Source organism: Sphaerodactylus townsendi, linkage group LG16, assembly GCF_021028975.2.
Source record: "Sphaerodactylus townsendi isolate TG3544 linkage group LG16, MPM_Stown_v2.3, whole genome shotgun sequence".
Taxonomy (NCBI): domain Eukaryota; kingdom Metazoa; phylum Chordata; class Lepidosauria; order Squamata; family Sphaerodactylidae; genus Sphaerodactylus; species Sphaerodactylus townsendi.
The window spans coordinates 17,776,854-17,793,931 of record NC_059440.1 but is presented as its reverse complement, the minus strand read 5'-3'; the positions used below and the strand labels follow the sequence as shown (position 1 = coordinate 17,793,931).

At 44.8% G+C, this 17,078-nt stretch overlaps 1 protein-coding gene across 1 annotated transcript; it reads right to left on the bottom strand.

Moving 5' to 3' along the window:
- Nucleotides 1-165: 165 nt before the first annotated feature.
- On the bottom strand, nt 166-16,625 carry LOC125446010 (eosinophil peroxidase-like). Its single transcript, XM_048519477.1, has 13 exons — nt 16,602-16,625; nt 14,756-14,833; nt 14,193-14,289; nt 13,564-13,739; nt 12,670-12,793; nt 10,518-10,647; nt 9,376-9,579; nt 8,699-9,014; nt 7,853-8,013; nt 7,251-7,503; nt 5,999-6,169; nt 4,038-4,275; nt 166-1,696 (listed from the first exon to the last, which is right to left on the bottom strand). The coding sequence occupies exons 1-13, from the start codon at nt 16,606-16,608 to the stop codon at nt 1,432-1,434; spliced, it is 2,220 nt and encodes a 739-aa protein (XP_048375434.1). The 5' UTR covers nt 16,609-16,625; the 3' UTR covers nt 166-1,431.
- Nucleotides 16,626-17,078: the final 453 nt, after the last annotated feature.

Sequence of the window (17,078 nt, the reverse complement as noted above, 5' to 3'; positions counted from 1 at the left end):
CCAAATGCGGGGTGCCCGCGGACATGGGGTACCCCTTGTCCCTAGGCAAATTCGCCACTGCTACCCAACCACTGCGGTTACTGCCCAGTGAGCAGGTGATGCCTGTCCCTGCATTGAATCAGACTTAGAACTCAGAAAGGAACTGAGAAAGCAGTGAGATGCGCAACCTTTGCACACATCATTTTTAATTTAAAAATAATTTTGCACATGTCAGAGATACAATCAGATGGTATTTTTGTTAATTGGGTCATCATCAAGTCATGTACACAAGGCTGAGAAGTCAAGGGAGGCTTGAGGAACACGAATGTGCATCCCACTCTGCCCCTAGCAAACAAATATTTGCCGGTTGGCTCACATTTAATCCTCAAGTTGAATTTTCGTTTCACTATAACCCAGTGACCCCTCTCACTCCTGTTTTCTCCGAAGGCACACTGGAGAAATTGCACTACTTCATATGAGTGTTGGGAGTCAATAACAAAGGAAGGTTTCGGCTAGGAGGGTGTGTTTGGCAAAACCAAAAAACCTGGAAAATATTTAATAGGTGCTTTTCAGGGACTTTTTTCACCTGAAACAAAATGGCGGCAATTTAAATGAAGCTAAAAAGCACATCCCCCAATCACGTCAATTTTTTTTTCAGCATGATTTGGGCTGCTTCAGCCGGCCGCCGTTGGAGGGAGAGAACTCCCCCCTCCCATCTCCCTTACACCTTCTAAGGCCAGACTGTTATAGGACTCCCCTGCCCCTACTTCCAGGCTCCACCTGGGGCTCACAGGTAGTGGGTAATAATCCTGAAAACCAGGTTTGTAGTGGCTGGCAGGATGCTCTATTCAGGCCTCCTGCCACCGGCAGGCTCTATAAGGGGCTTAGAGGCAGCTTTTCACCCTACATTCACAAACAAACCTACTATGCTTCTCTATAACACATCCCTGAAGTCCAGGATTACGCTACACTACCAGCTCAGTAGCTGTTCTTCCCGGAGAACAATAGACCACCTTCCATCAGTGCCTCTCAGTTTTTATTTTCTAAACATGACAGGTTACATGAGCAAATGAAGCCTCCTTATACTGAATTAGACTTTTGGTCCACCAAGGTCAGTATTGTCTGTGCAGTCTGGTAGCGGCTCTCTGGCGGTCTTTCACATCACCTATTACCTGATTCTTTTAGCTGTTAACAATGGGGATTGAACCTGGGGCCTTCTGTATGCCAATCAGATGTTCTACCACTGAGCCGTAGTCTCTCTCCAGGTTCTCGGGGTCAAGATCAGCAGGAAAATAATGTCTTGTATCACCCAGTCTGTGGTGTTTAGGGCTCACTGTGCTCAAGAAAAGGCACTCTGTGCATACAAAAAAGATGCTTCAGACTTTCCTAGGTCTGAGCCTTTGAAAGTCCATTCTGTGGTTGAGCCCTCAAGAGTTCTGTCTCAAAGTAAAATCAAGATGCAAAGTCAGAAGCAGACGAATGCTCCTTTGGTCCTTTCCCTTTCCCACCGGCCCCCTTTCTTTCTCTCCAAGCTGACAAGTCCAGTCCCATGACTTGATGGCAGTCCACAAAATCTCTGGGATACTGGCTCCTCTTGAAGATGTCCAGTGGTACCTCTTTGATGTGTGTGTTGTCACAAATAAGGCGGGAGAGTGACACGCTGCTAAGGGCACGGCGTTGTTGGGGAGTGAAAACACCACGTTTCTCCCACCAAAACCTGCAAACAAAGGAGGACAGCAGAGGAGAAAGAGGGAGAGGTTAGTTGACATATTACTATCAATTTCTTAATACTTATTGTTCATTCTGCCACTAAAACAGAGAAAGCCAGCAACAGAAGGCACTCAGGCTGTGACTGTGTCAGGAATTGCACCTGGTGATTGAGGGGGAATTCCTAGTGGGATGGATTTCTGCAACAAGGTACACTTTCACTTTGTTGAAAGATATAGGTTACCAGCCTGGCATATATAATGGATCTTTCCTTTCTCTTTCCCCTGATATTTATGGCTTCATAGATAACTAGGCTGACCAGGATGTATCCATTAGCCCCTGGGGGTAAACAACCAGGCTTACCTATCTCTGATCTTGGGGCTCCTAAGCTCCAAAACAACTCTTTTTCTCACAATCTCTGGAAAGCAGGAGAGGGGAGCTTTGGGGAAGAAAAGGGCCTAGCAAAGCCAGGTCTGGCAGAACTGGCTTTCTCAAGCTGAGCACTTCATTGCTTTTCAATAAACGCTTCTGATCAAGAATCCAGAATCTGTTTATTGCCTAAGGATCGGAGACCTAATAGACTGATGGATATAGACCAAGCTCAACTTTCTGAGATTTCTCCAAACATTCCTCCTGATACCGGTATTCAGAAGTTAAGTCCTTTTTGATGCGGAGATTCAATTTAATCATCATGGCTACTATGTTCCACAGAAAGATTACAGTGTAGTCAGTTGAGGTGCAGTGATAGAGAAATTGTATGCTTCCACAGTAGAATGTAGTCCCAAATTAATATGAGAATTATCATTCATTTTTACTCACTGCCTTTGTCAAAACCATTATTCTGTTAATTATTGAACATGGTACTTTGATACAAGAACATTTATGCCAAAATGTATTTTTAATTTCAAACATTCAAACAGATGGGGGGAAGGCAATACGACCCAAGCAGAGCATTCTACAACAAAGAAGGTCCGACCGACATGTTCTGTGGTGGTGGAATATACAATCCTATTGTCATCTTGTGGTGGAACAGAATATATGCTATTGGCCATTACTACACCCACCGGCAGTGAACTCCACATTTAATTATTTATTGAGTGAAAAAGTGGTTCTTTCATTATTATTCTTATTGCTATTGTTATTCTTATTATTTCATTTCTAGGTCACATCCAGCATATAAAATACAACATATACAATAGTCAAGCAATTAAAACCAACCATCTGTTCTAAAAATCAAGATGGCGACTAACTCATCACTAAGTCAGGAAACATTCCTAACCTGACAAAAGAATAGGAGGGGAAAAGAGCGTTCTGAATCTGAGAGAAATCCGTGGGTGGGGGGGGGGGGGGGATACCTTCTAAAAATCCTCTTCCAAGGCACTCATTTTCTCCAGGGGATCTCTGGATACCAGTTATTCAGAGAGAGGTCCAAACACTACTTGGAGGTTGATAGTCCTACCTGTAACAGATCTCCATTGTTCACATTCCATGTTCAGTGCATTGGGCCATGGAGGGTTTTTTCTTTCCATTCATTCATTCATTCATTCATTCATTCATTCATTCATTCATTCATTCATTCATTCATTCATTCATTCATTCATTCATTCATTCATTCATTTATTTATTGTTTCGATTTCTATACCACCCGATCCCCGAAGGGCTCCGGGCGGTGAACAACAATGTCAAACAAGTAGCAAATCATGCATAAGAGAACAAATACATAGGCTCCATCCAATTAAAAGCAATAAAATATCTTAAAACTTCCTAAAACAGCGGTTAATAATTAGTGAATAGATAAATAAGCAAATAAGCAAGAGGCATCCAAAGAACCCCAATTAAAAACCTACCCCCGGAAAGGGAGCGGCCCCTCAATATGAGGGGGGAGGGGCTGATGGAACAACACAAGGGCAAAGAGCAGAGAGCAGAGAACAAAATTTCATATTTTTCTGGGAAACTAAGAATTCCCAGAAAGTATAGGGTTACCAGCTTTGGGTTAGAAAATATCTGCAGATTTTGGGGATGGAGCCTGAGGGCTATGGGTTTTGGGGAGGGGGGACCTCAGCAGGGTACCATGCCATACACTCCACCTCCAAAGGACTCATTTTCTCCAGAAAAACTAATCTCTATTGCTTGGAGGTCAGTTGTAATAGTGCCAACTGGGAGGGTGGCAACCCTACCAAAGTATTTAGCAACACACACATACACACACACGTCTTCTTTGCAGGTGTGCCCCACAGAACCCACGAGCTGAGGTTACACAGGCAGCTGTTTTCATAATAGGTTGAGTTACCACTTTCAGTGATGTTTACAGGCATCTACATGTAACGGTAGAGACTCGGAAGTCAACTTGCCTGTCTCCATCTCGAACGTGTCGAAACTGCTTTCCGATGAGACACGCGAGGAGAGGCCCCACCCTTCCATTGCGGATGAAGGGTTCAGCCATCGACCCAATCCAGATGTCAATGTTGTCTGGTGTCCCATAAAGTTCAATAAACTTCTTTGCCAGTTTTGGGTTCTGCATCACAGCAGCAAGTTCGGCCTCATTGCGCGGTTCAGAAAGGCCGCAAAACCGCCGCCAGGCTGTGTATCCTGTGAGCACCGAGAGTAACTGTTAGTCCATCCTTCATCTAGGCCAGGGGTAGGGAACCTGCGGCTCTCCAGATGTTCAGGAACTACAATTCCCATCAGCCCCTACCAGCATGGCCAATTGGCCATGCTGACAGAGGCTGATGGGAATTGTAGTTCCTGAACATCTGGAGAGCCGCAGGTTCCCTACCCCTGATCTAGGCACTCAGCCCATCAGACGCACAGTGGTCATATGCAGAAGAGAGGAAAGCAAGTCCTCCATACCTTTCATGATTGTATACAGCAGTGAATTTGAGCTGGTACTGGGGTGCTGTGTGGTTTCCCGGCTGTATGGCCGTGTTCTAGCAGCATTCTCTCCTGACGTTTCGCCTGCATCTGTGGCTGGCCTCTTCAGAGGATCTGTCCTCTGAAGATGCCAGCCACAGATGCAGGCGAAACACGGCCATACAGCCCGGAAACCACACAGCACCCCAGTGATTCCGGCTGTGAAAGCCTTCGACAATACATTGAGCTGGTACTGTTTTTCGACCCCTTGCATTATATGCGGTAAATTTCAAAACGATCATTTCCTTACACGGTGCTTTCTAGATTTCTGAAAAAATGAGCCAGTGGTTGGGAAATTATAAGGGTTTTTTTCCCTGATGCTTTACAGCCTGCCTTCATCTAGAACCCAGAGTGGAAGATGATGGAAACCATGCTCAGATATTGATCAGAAGAGCATCAAAACCGGGAAAATCAATGCAGAATTCAAGAGAGAAAGAGCACATTCCCCTGTCCTCAACCATTCCAAGACCCTCTGATGCCTCAGCCAAATCCATCTCCTGCCTTCCTTTTCCTAGTTCCCAAACCCCCTTGAGGAACAATTCTCAAAGCCCCCCCCCTTTTAAGATGCCTCTGGAGTAACCCCTTCCCCACAGAAACGAAGCCTAAGTCCCTGTAACCTACATGAATGACAATTATTTTCTTAGTTTCTTAAGATATTTCCATGCTGCCTCTTCAGAGTCCTGCTCAAGATGGTTTGTAATTAAAAGCATGCCACAATATTAAACAGAAACCATTTAAAAACAAGCCATCGGACATAAACAACACCCAAAAAAACTATCCATGAAACAGAAGAAGAATATTTAAAAAAAGCAGGGGAGTTAAAATCCCCATTTAAAAGCCTAGGTGGAAAGATATGTTTGCGTGTGGTACCTAAAAGAAAGTAAAGAAGGCACCAAGTGAGCCTCAACAGGGACGGTATTCCAGAGGTGAGGTGCAACCAGAGAATATGCCTCGTCTCAAGTCACCCATCTGCTTCATCCATGAAGGCAGGGGCCCAGAGAACAGGGCTTGAGAGGTAGATCTTTGCCAACAGGCTGGATAATATGGGAAGATCTGTTCGCCTCCCCGCCAGAGAAAAGAGGACAATTCTGCATATTTGGATTTTGAAGAAAAAAAGCAGTCCTAGGACATGGCAGGGAGATTGCTTTTGACACTGATGCTAGGGGATGGTGCTATCTTCCCCCACCTCCTTTCTCCTTTCTTTCTTCTTCAACAATTATATCCATATAGATAATACAGAAAATAATGTCACATTTGTGCACTCTCTTTCTCTTTCTCCTCTGAATGGAGCTGAGTCTGTAATAGTGCCCTGAAACCCCTTAAGGCTCAGGGAATTGGAATGATCACAACATGATACAATTACAAAGGATCCTACTGAAAGGCTGATAAGGAACCCCTCTACCTGGCAGGCCGTGATCTCTTCCCCGTTGCAGGTTTAGAGAAGCCAGGTCGAGACCTATTTCTTCCACTTGCTCAAAAAGCCGGTCTTGAAGCTCCGTGACCATCATCTGACTTTGCATCATCAGCTTGGAATGGTCAACCAGGAAACCACGGAGAAGGGGGTCGATACCGCCTGAAACAGAAAAGAAAAAAAACAGAGTTTGCAGACAGCCAGATCGACGCATTGCAAAATTCAGAAACAAAAGCCATATCATACATTTTTTTAAATTGGGGCAAAGCCCAAAATAACATTAAAAAGTGTGCAAAGTTTCAAGCGCTCCAGAACTTTTTTCAGGCTGGAACTTTTTTTTTTTGTAAAAGAGGAGAAGTTATTTCAGAGCCTGATCTCTTCTGTGCATAAAGGCAGGCAGATCTGAACTGGATTGGATCCAGACAAAATTGTCAGCAGAACAGGACTGCCCTTCCAATTTCTTTTCACTGCAGATTATGGATATCAACAAAATGTTGTCCCCGAGAGATTGGAGATTTTGGGGGACCTGGGAGATTTTTGGAGCTCAGCGCCAGATAGGAAAGGTATGCTCAGCCTGAGTGTAGTGTGAAAACCTCTCTAAAATATTATTTTTGTCTTCACTGCAAAGTTCATTTATCCTCTCTTAGACTTTCCAAGAAGCTGTTTGTAGTTGGATCAGTTTCATCAATACCCTAAATTAATTGTAATTAAGATCTGGTCTGTGATCAGACACACACACACCCCTTTACATTTATCTCTGCTTCTGGTCAGTGGTCACAACACTAGTGTAAAGTCTGTTCCCTGCTGCCCTATGGAAGTAATGGGGCATTTAAGAAAATGCAAGGGCTTTTCTGCATTCTCATTTTCCTCACTTGTAAATTCCAGTTTTGGGGGAGGGGGGAAAGGGGTCTGTTTAGCATGTGTTTTGCCTATTTGATATTACATAGGTTTACGTCTAGCATAAAAATCTGAAGTTGAAATCTGCAGGGAAATATACTGGGATTAAACAGATGTAATATTGAATAGACCTCTAGAGGGAGCAAAACACTCACAGAACAGGGGATACACCCCACAACAATCCAGAAACTTACAAGAAAGGAATTCGGAAAAGTCCTAAAATGCCCAATCGTGTTCTTTCTAGAATGCATTCCGAGCCTGCTCGCTCTTATTCTTATTTTGTAAGGATGTTTCTACAAGGAGGTCCACCACACTGCACCAACCAAGGCAAAGAGCTCACACTCACCTTCCCGTACGATTCTCCACGATGCGCAGAAGGTGAGATGAAGCGGTACGTAGGAATAAGGAACTAGTGGTCTGAAGTCTTCTCCTAAACGAGACACCAAGGGTGGGACGGAACCGTGGCCAAATCGGAAGGCAAGGGAGAAAACATTTGCAACGGTGGGATCCACGGAGTCGTCGTAGCCCTTGTACAAGGGCAACTGTTTATTAAATTCATTGCCCAGTACGAGGGGCAAGTAATCTCTGAATGTGATCACCTGCAATGGAACCCAGAGAGTATTGCCATTGTTATGCTGTTATGCTTTTCAGAGTAACATAAGGAAAGCGGTAGGGAGAAATCTCTGCCCTGAGGACCTTACAATACAAACCTTGAACAATGGAGAGAAGCATGAGATATGAGAGACAGAGAAAAGATGTCAAAATGTCAGAAGAGGCCCATGAGCCAATGTAACTACATACAAGCACACAGAAAGGGAGAGAGGGCAGAGTTCATGGAGGCAGGATGAGTCTCTATACATGTTCATTGGAAAGCGGCATCGATAAACAACATTTTTGAGCAAAATGAAGGCAGGTGAGCCCTTTGGACTGGGATGAAGGCAGAGATACCTGATTCATAGCTCCGATGATTTTCCGGGCCTCCTGGTAGAGTTTCTCTCCATCCCAGTGGGGGTTTAGTTGTCTGAGCTCTGTGGCCAGGCGGTTGTGCTCCCGTACAAACATTGTGTGGATGGCAGACAGTCCCAGATTTTCAGTCACTCGCTTGTCACCTGCAAAATAAAAAAAATGCAGCTGGCACCCCTTCCACTTTGTGCCTCCCTCCCCACCAAATTCCAGGAGGTGTAGTTTCCAAGGAGCCAGGAGGCTAGAAAGCAAATTCATAAATACACTTGTCTACGTATCACCTGTGTCACCCTCCACCACCTTTCCGGGCACCCTGGAAGTGTTTTTAGAAAGTGGGTGGGAGGGGCCACTGGAGATCTGATTGGCTGGGCAGATTTTTAAAAAGTAGCTTTGGCCAACAGCTGCCTCCGCAGCCCAAGGATCTTCATTAGATGATGCAAGGTAAGCTGTGTGTATGCAGGGCAATATTTTAAAGACATCCTGTTAAACAGAGTTTCTGCTTGAATTGATATTAGAGATATACAAGACCTCACGCCCTGACATTTTATCTTTAACTCTGCCTCTGATGGTGTCCATTTGGTGGTTGGCGCCACCTTTTGCAGCAGCCATTTTGTGATTGTGAACACTGCCTTGTGTCAGAATTCCAAACATGGCTACAGGCTCAAAAAAAGGCTGAGCGTCCCTGTGTGACAACAGCACAAACCCCCTGATCGCCAGTTTGATGAAGAAAACCCACCCACAAAGTGACTCAATATGGCATATCCTATTGATACTACACCATGCTGCTGTTTTAAAAAAAAACAAAATGTTTCTGACTTGACCAAGACATACCTGCGATAAAACAAGGGATGTTGTCTGTCTTGTTTGTGAACAGACAGAGACTTCTGGAATTGTTCTCAAAGGGCAGCAGCCCCAACCCGGCATCTGTGAAATTCTGGTTGACTGCCATCAAGCCCAGAGAGTTTGTTCTGTTTCTCAGACTCCTCGCCAAAGTCTCTTCACTCCCGTACACCATGCTGGCATCCAGGTACGATGTGATGGCGTTGATCTGCTCACGGATTAATGTGAAGGGCGTACACACTGCAGCAGTCCGAATGAAGGGCATGCAGACTCCTGGCTCATGTATTCGTGGATCTTCAGGAGGAATCTGTTGAGAACAATCAGTCCAGTTATACTGATCAAACAGATTGGCCAGGGATTGTGGAAGTTTGTTGCCTTCTTCTGGACATAGGGTAGAGGGTCACTAGGGCAGTGGGGGGAAGGGAGTTGTGAATTTCCTGCATTGTTCTGGGAGTTGGATTAGATGTTTAAAAAATTAAGTGGCAAAAGTTTTTTAAACAATTACCTTTTTTTAGCTTGCAAAACTACTGCAGTGTTTAGGCAGGAAGGTGAATTGGGTTGGTGACATCACAGGCACCACCCAATAGCCCCCCTTCAGTTTGGGCTATGGTTTAATCATTACATTCTCCCTTCCCCTTAAGAATGTCTAATGAAGAAATGTTAGTTACCTGAATAGGATAGCAAGGAGGTGCATAGTTACAACTGGTACTACAGTGGGATTCTTTAGTCTCAACATTCGTTTGAGTCATGGGTGCTAAATCCATGTCATGGTCAACCCATTGACCCCAATGCATGAAAGCCAGAGAGCGCTCCTGGTCATCCGTGACATTCTCGTTGGAGGTGGCAATGATTACATTGGAAACTTTCCGCACCTGTGAAGAAACACCCAAAAGCCATCAAATCCAGGCCAAGAGCTAGTGAAAGGAGCTCAATCCAACCTCAGCAGCCAGCTGTAGAAAAATTAGACATTTCATTTCGAAATATGATATTCACACACTATTGACACATTATATGACAGCAGAATACAGGTAAGTAGATGCGTTAGTCTGTAGCAGAACAAAATTCAAGTCCTGTGACTCCTTAAAATCCAGCACTTTCCACGGTATAAGTTTTTATGAGCCAAATCTCACTTGGTTTGGTTTTTGAAGTGCTCCTGGACTTGTGTTTTGTTATCCAGTAGCCAGGATCTAAAAAAACAACCACCTGCCAAGCCAGGTCATTGGATCACCTAAATTGAATGGACTCCTGATTCTCTTGATATTGTCTCTCTTCCTGTTTTGATTGGATGTATTTGTTTTGCCCTACTGAGGTGTGTGAGTGGGAAATAACACAGTCGTTTAAATGAGGTCCCAGGTTTCCTGGTGCAAAAGGGACAAAGATCTCCTTGAAACTGACATAAAATTTATAGTCTAGCAAAGCAACGCTAGACCACAGACGACTCAGGAAACCTTCCAAGCAAAGCAACGCTAGACCACAGACGACTCAGGAAACCTTCCAAGAGGGAAGTTGCATGGAAAGACCAAGGAAGTGGTGGGAGGGCAACGTGATGGCTCAACTGGAAACATCTCACAGCAGGGTCAGATAGCATGAAGTCAGTGGACCAACATGACTACCTTCCGGAAACAAATCTACTAAGTGAAACACTGTGGTATAATGAAAAAAAGAAAGAAATACAAATAAAATTATATTCTGGAGTTTGCGTCAAGGAGTCCAAGGGTCTCTCACAATGCCATTCTAAGCCGAATTCCACCTTTCTAAACTAATTGATTTCAGCGAAACTCTGCTTAGGGTGACACTGTTAGGCACTTACCAGTGGGAGAGGATATCCGTTACGAAGTTTCCCCTGAGTGAGGCCCCAGGGAAGAGATTTGCCATCCTGATATTCAGCTGGTAGCCAACGGCCATAGCCATGATTGGATGCTCCAAAGTGAGGGTGTTTCCTAGGACACAAAGGGGGAAGGATATTTATTTGGAATGGTTTTCCTCACAGATCTCTTTTTCCCCCTATAGGCCATGAGGCTCTGCTTATCTGAGGTACAGAGGTTCCCATGAAGACCTACAGCCTTCTCAGTGACTCCATTTTGTTATGGAAGGAGGTTTGCCTGCCATCATCCCTGCTGGCTTTTAAGAGGGCACAGGAAAAAAGGTGTTTTCTTTCAGCTCAGAACACGGCTATGTATTTTCAGTCACCTTGAGCCATGAGGAGAGGCAGGATATAATTTTTAATAAATAAATAAATTCATACATAGAGGACTGCTTTTGACTGCTTCATGAGTTTCACAACCACAACATATATCTTCTCTAGGGAGACGTAAGCAGCAGACAGGTGGTCCCAGAAAGCGAAAATAACGCCTTTAGGTGAGACAGGAATTTTTATTGGTTGAGCAGCAGTGGCGTAGGAGCAGCAGTGGCGTAGGAGGTTAAGAGCTCATGTATCTAATCTGGAGGAACCGGGTTTGATTCTCCGCTCTGCCGCCTGAGCTGTGGAGGCTTATATGGGGAATTCAGATTAGCCTGTACACTCCCACACATGCCAGCTGGGTGACCTGGGGCTAGTTACAGCTTCTTGGAGCTCTCTCAGCCCCACCTACCTCACAGGGTGTTTGTTGTGAGGGGGGAAGGGCAAGGAGATTGTAAGCCCCTTTGAGTCTCCTACAGGAGAGGAAGGGGGGATATAAATCCAAAACTCTTCTTCTTCTTGAAACCTGTAGCCATTTTGAAAAAGGAGTCTATAATCGGGCCAATTGGAAGATATTGACATCAAACTGGAGGTGGATTGTCTGCAAATATATCACGGCATCTTTAAGGGTGCATTTTACTGAACGGCTTCGGAGCTACGTTTCTACACCCAGATTATCTGGTTATAAGTTGCTTTATTTTAAATTGGTCTTGCTTTGAAGCTACAAAGTTATTATCTGACACTTATTGTGGGATAGATATAACTTACAAGCAAACTATTTATTGAGTTGCCACATGTAATATTGCTTGTTAAGTGTGTAATATGGATACTGAAGATATGTTGTGTTTATGAAACTCAGTGCATGATTTGAATTACATATTATAGTTGGTAAAGAGAGCTATATTGGTGCAGCTGATTTTTATTTTTGCCCAATAGGTGCATCTCCCCCCCCAGATGATGATGATGAAGAAGAAGAAACAGAAACAGAAGAAGAGGAGGAGGAGGAGAGAGGAGGAGGAAGAATAATAAGAAGAAGAATTTGGAATTTATACCCCCCGTTTCTCTCCTGTAAGGAGACTCAAAGGGGCTTACAATCTCCTTTCTCCTCCCCCCCCCCCAACAAACACCCTGTGAGGTGGGTGGGCCTGAGAGAGCTCCAAAGAGCTGTGACTAGCCCAAGGTCACCCAGCCGGCATGTGTTGGAGTGCACAAGCTAATCTAGTTCTCCAGATAACTCTTCACAGCTCAAGTGGCAGAGCGGGGAATCAAACCCGGTTCTCCAGATTAGAGTGCATCTGCTCTTAACCACTACACCATGCTGGTAGACCTCCAGGTGGTGGCCGGAGACCTTCTGCTATCTCCAGGGGCCCACGATCAGCTCAACTGAAGAAAATGGCTGCTTTGGATGAAGGTGCGGTTGACAGATCTAGGTTGGATAACTTCAGGAGAGTTGGGCATGGAACCTCAGGAGGACTGGGACCTCAGCAGAGTATAAGGCTCACAGAGGCCACCTTTCAAAGTAGTCATTTTCTCCAGGAGAACTGATCTGTGTCATCTAGAGATGAGCAGTAATTTCAGGGAATCTCCAGGTCTCACCAGGAGACTGGCATCCCTATTTCTTACAGGAACACACAAAACCGGGATATGAGAAGATATTGAAAACACACACACATATATCTCAGCTCTACAACCTGGGCTTGAATCCCTGCCCAGATGCATTTCACTGTAAAAATAAAATCACAGCAGGTCCTGATTGTGAATCTCATGTGATACGTTTCTCTACCTGTTGTTGCATTCTCCAGTGATGGTCCGGTATGGGCTGGTTTCTGGACATCTCATAGGCCGGGAGAGATAGTTACATCCTGTGGCTTTGGCGATCATTTCCTTCTGTTTGTTACTAAGAATATCTGTATAATAAACCAACCAGAAGTAAATGTTATCAACCTCTTCCTTTCACTGGGGAAAGAATACTTGACATTGTTCACTTACAAGATTACTTTTGTAAAACTTTTTAAACGGCCAATGAAATTTAAGTTGAGGGGAGTAGGAGAAAGAATCAAGTACCCTTTTCCTGGTTTTACTGTTGCAGCTATTTCAAACCATTCAGATTATATGTTTTGTAGACTGGTAGGGGTATCAGCATTTTAAATAAGTGAAGCACATAGAAGAGTTTGGATTTATATCCCCCCTTTCTCTCCTGTAGGAGACTCAAAGGGGCTTACAATCTCCTTGCCCTTCCGCCCTCACAACAAACACCCTGTGAGGTAGGTGGGGCTGAGAGAGCTCCGAGAAGCTGTGACTAGCCCAAGGTCACCCAGCTGGCGTGTGTGGGAGTACACAGGCTTATCTGAATTCCCCAGATAAGCCTCCACAACTCAAGCGGCAGAGCTGGGAATCAAACCCGGTTCCTCCAGATCAGAGTGTACCTGCTCTTAGCCACTGCTCTTAGCCACTCCGCCACTGCTGCTCCCATACACCTGTTGTTATGTTTGGTACATTTATTGAGGATGTCTGTGATTTTTCCATGCAACTTCAGCAACCGGAAAGAGGGCGGCATCTAAATTCTCCAAATAAACACACAAAGGCTTCCTTGCCTGAATTCCATATTCCTTAGCGAAAGCCCAGGTCTTGATTTTAAAATCCACAATGAAAGCTTTCGCTCAATTCATGACAATACCTGTGATGTTGAACCGCCGATGCCAATATTTCTCCAATTTCTTTTGGAGGAGGCTGAAAACCACCTCCTGGTAAGCTGCAGAGCGGATTGCATTCCTGGTCCCTGCCACTGGCTCCTTTAAGTGTTTCAGAAAATCAGATGGGCTGGCATGGGTCTTTTTCAAGTCTTCTTTTGCTCTGAAAAGAGGAAGAGATAGAAACATAAGAGGTACCTGCCTGGAGAGCTGACAAACAGAAACATCGAAGGATTCTTAGATAAAAGATGCCGGCAAGCTGGGATTTTATGAATGAAGTCAGGGAGGCAAAACTGGATCTTCAACCGCAGTTGGACCACAAAACACAGTTTTGGTAGTCACAGCTGTTCAACACTGGTTGGTTGATAACCTGACTTTGCACCACCTGCCTGGAGATTAAGGATGATAAGTTTAGAATCGACCACCTTTCCTTCCTGCGTCTCTTTCCTCTTGGGCCCCTTGCTTCTCTTCCCTTGCTATCTGATTATACCCTGCAAGCTGCCTGGAGCAGGGACTGTTTACTTGATGGCATTGCTCTGGAAGACATCCAGCATACCGCTGGCACTATATAAGGAAATAAACCCCTTTCATGCATCTTTACAATGAGGATCCTCACCTCTCCCGTGATAACTTGTACGCTTCGTCCACCATCTGCTTGGCTTCTTGAATGCTGCTCAACAGAGAAGGAAGCGGCAATTTCTCCGAGGCAGCTTCTTTAAAAGAGACAGGGGTACAAATATGAAGACAGTTCAACAGCAGGATTGAGAAGGCAAAATGCTGGGAATACTTCAGACCGGCAGACCCATGAAGGTGTTGGTCAAAATCTAATCTCTTCCATGAACACCAGCAGCTTCCATGGGAGGATTTTTCTCCCCATAAAAAGCAGGAAGTGGGAAAGGTGCACATCAAAGGGGAAAGGTGCACATTTACTTAATTATTTACATCTAGTCTAGAGAACCAGATTGAATTCCCCACTCCTCCACATGAGCGGTGGACTCTTATTCAGCTCCACAGTTATTCACTTCAAAAACGGTTGGCCTGAAAACCAAAGCCGGCTCCCAAGAAATTGCTTTCCCTCACACACATTTTTTTAACAAAAGAGATGGCTCCAAGGGATCTCTTTCTAAAACCCACAACAAATACTATACATCCCTGAAAGGGTAAGAGGGGGGGAATTACCGTCTGCTGAACATTTGGAGAATGGCAAGAGAGTCAAAGTTCCCAAGAGGCCCAGAAAGACGATGATGTGCTTCATCTCTGGAAGAAAAAAAAACATAGTTTGGTCTGGTAAATTGCAAGTTTCTACCCCTTGGATTATTGGTAGCCAGTTTACTGGTGGAGCTGTGAATTAAGGGACCGTTCATCCATTTATTTGGAGACTCTGGGAATCCTGCTGCATTATTTGGAAACGCAAATAACTGCCTTTCCTTTGAACTGAACACCTGCCAACCTTAATTCTGCACAAGAGTTAATACAAGAGCCACAACTATCATTAGGGAAATTTAACGAAGTCCCTCAATATATTTACACAAGAGATGGAAATTAAGATAAAGACGCCGGCAGGTTGATTTTATTGGCAGCACAACGGAAGCCAATATTGGCACGTCAACAGCAAGCAGAAGCCAATCCATGTCCGGAGCTGTCTTGCATTGAGTTACTGCCAAATGTAATCTCCGTGCAATATAAAAACAAGACAACTAGATTTACAGTTCACTTGCCCTGATTTATAGTTGTCTCAGCCCTGGCATGAAGATCTCAGGATCCAATATTCAGAAATAGACTGCCTCCAAAACTGGAGGTTCCTTCTATAACCTAAGGACCATTCATGAACACATCCTTCCATGAATCTGGTTGCTTCCATTCAGGAATAAGCTTCTTCACTGAGGGCAGAACCCTCAACATAGAGATATTTTCTCCGATGATCTGTCATATTTTTATCTCAGTCTTCCTCTAGCAAGCTCAGGGTACTGGAAATAGTTATCCTTTCCCTATTACATCCTCACAACAACACTGTGGTAAGTTGGACTGAGAAAGAGAGAAAGAGAATGAGTAAGGTCATGACAGCAGCTTTGTGGCCAAGGAGGAATTTAAGTTCAGGTTGTCTAGTGTCTAGTCTAACACTATAAGCCGTACACTATACCAACTCAATGGTTAACCTGTCCCTTAGTGGGGCTGAAGCTCTGTGGAGCTCCTGGCTTGCATGTATAAGGTTCTGTATCCCCACTGAAATATTCAAGTAAAGGGTAAAATGGGGTGCTGTGTGGTTTCCGGGCTGTATGGCCGTGTTCTAGCAGCATTCTCTCCTGACGTTTCACCTGCATCTGTGGCTGGCATCTTCAGAGGATCTGATCAGATCTTCTGAAGGATCTTCAGATCTTCAGAGGATCTTCAGAGGATCTGATCAGATCTTCTGATCAGATCCTCTGAAGATGCCAGCCACAGGTGCAGGCAAAATGTCAGGAGAGAATGCTGCTAGAACATGGCCATACAGCCTGGAAACCACACAGCACCCCAGTGATTCCGGCCGTGAAAGCCTTCTACAATACAAAGGGTAAAATCTTCACCTGAGTAGCCCAGGCTAGCCTGTTCTTGTCAGATCTCAGAAGCTAAGCAGGGTCAGCCCTGGTTAGTATTTGGATGGGCAACTTCGAAAGAACTCTAGGGGCTTGACGCAGAGGCAGGCAATGGCAAATAACCTCTGAACGTCTCTAGCCTTGAAAACCCTATGGGGTCGCCATAAGTCAGACCCCTTCTGCACATGCAGAATCCGCACTTTCAATCCACTTTCACAATTGTTTGCCAGTGGATTTTGCTATTCTGCACAGTAAAATCCGGCTGCAAAGTGCATTGAAAGTGGATTGGAAGTGCATTATTCTACATGCGCGGAAGGGGAGCTATGACTTGGAAGCTATGACTTGGAAGTGGGGAAAAAGGCGATATGAAAGAGCTCATGCTAAGCTCGATGCCCTCAATATAAGGCAGCTTTGTGGGTTGAAAGACAAACAGCAACCATTCAAAAGCTCACCTGCCATCCTGCGCCCCAGGCTGTGGTGTGTACTGAGCAACTTCATCTTTTATACTCTCAGAAATGTGGGCAGGTACTTTCTGAAGCTCTTCTTGGGGTGGGGGAGAAAACCTTAGGGATGATTTGCGCCAAGAGGAAATAATTGCTGTCTTTTTCCTGGATCAAATAGAGGATACCCATTTCCTTGTTCTTAGTGGCTGAAAGGTAATTCAGCAACACAGGGGGAGAAGTGAATGACAGGTCTATCTTTGCCTGGCAAGGATCCATCACACTGTTTGCAAGATCTGTGTCTATATAGAAAAGGGTGATGATGAGGAGGAGGAGGAGAAGGAGGAGGAGGAGAAGGAGAAGAGGAGGAGGAGGAGGAGGAGGAGAAAGAGGAATTGGATTTATATACCCCCTTTCTCTCCTGTAAAGAGACTCACAGGAGCTTACAATCTCCTTTCCATTCCCCCTTCACAACAAAAACCCAGTGAG

What these genes read in the sequence shown, in the direction of transcription:
- LOC125446010 (XM_048519477.1), bottom strand. An exon ending in TCGGCGGTTCAACATCACAG is followed by an intron (nt 12,794 to 13,563) that starts GTATTGTCATGA and finishes TTTATTATACAG; the next exon opens with ATATTCTTAGTAACAAACAG. An exon ending in CATCCCTTGTTTTATCGCAG is followed by an intron (nt 8,014 to 8,698) that starts GTATGTCTTGGT and finishes TTTATTTTGCAG; the next exon opens with GTGACAAGCGAGTGACTGAA.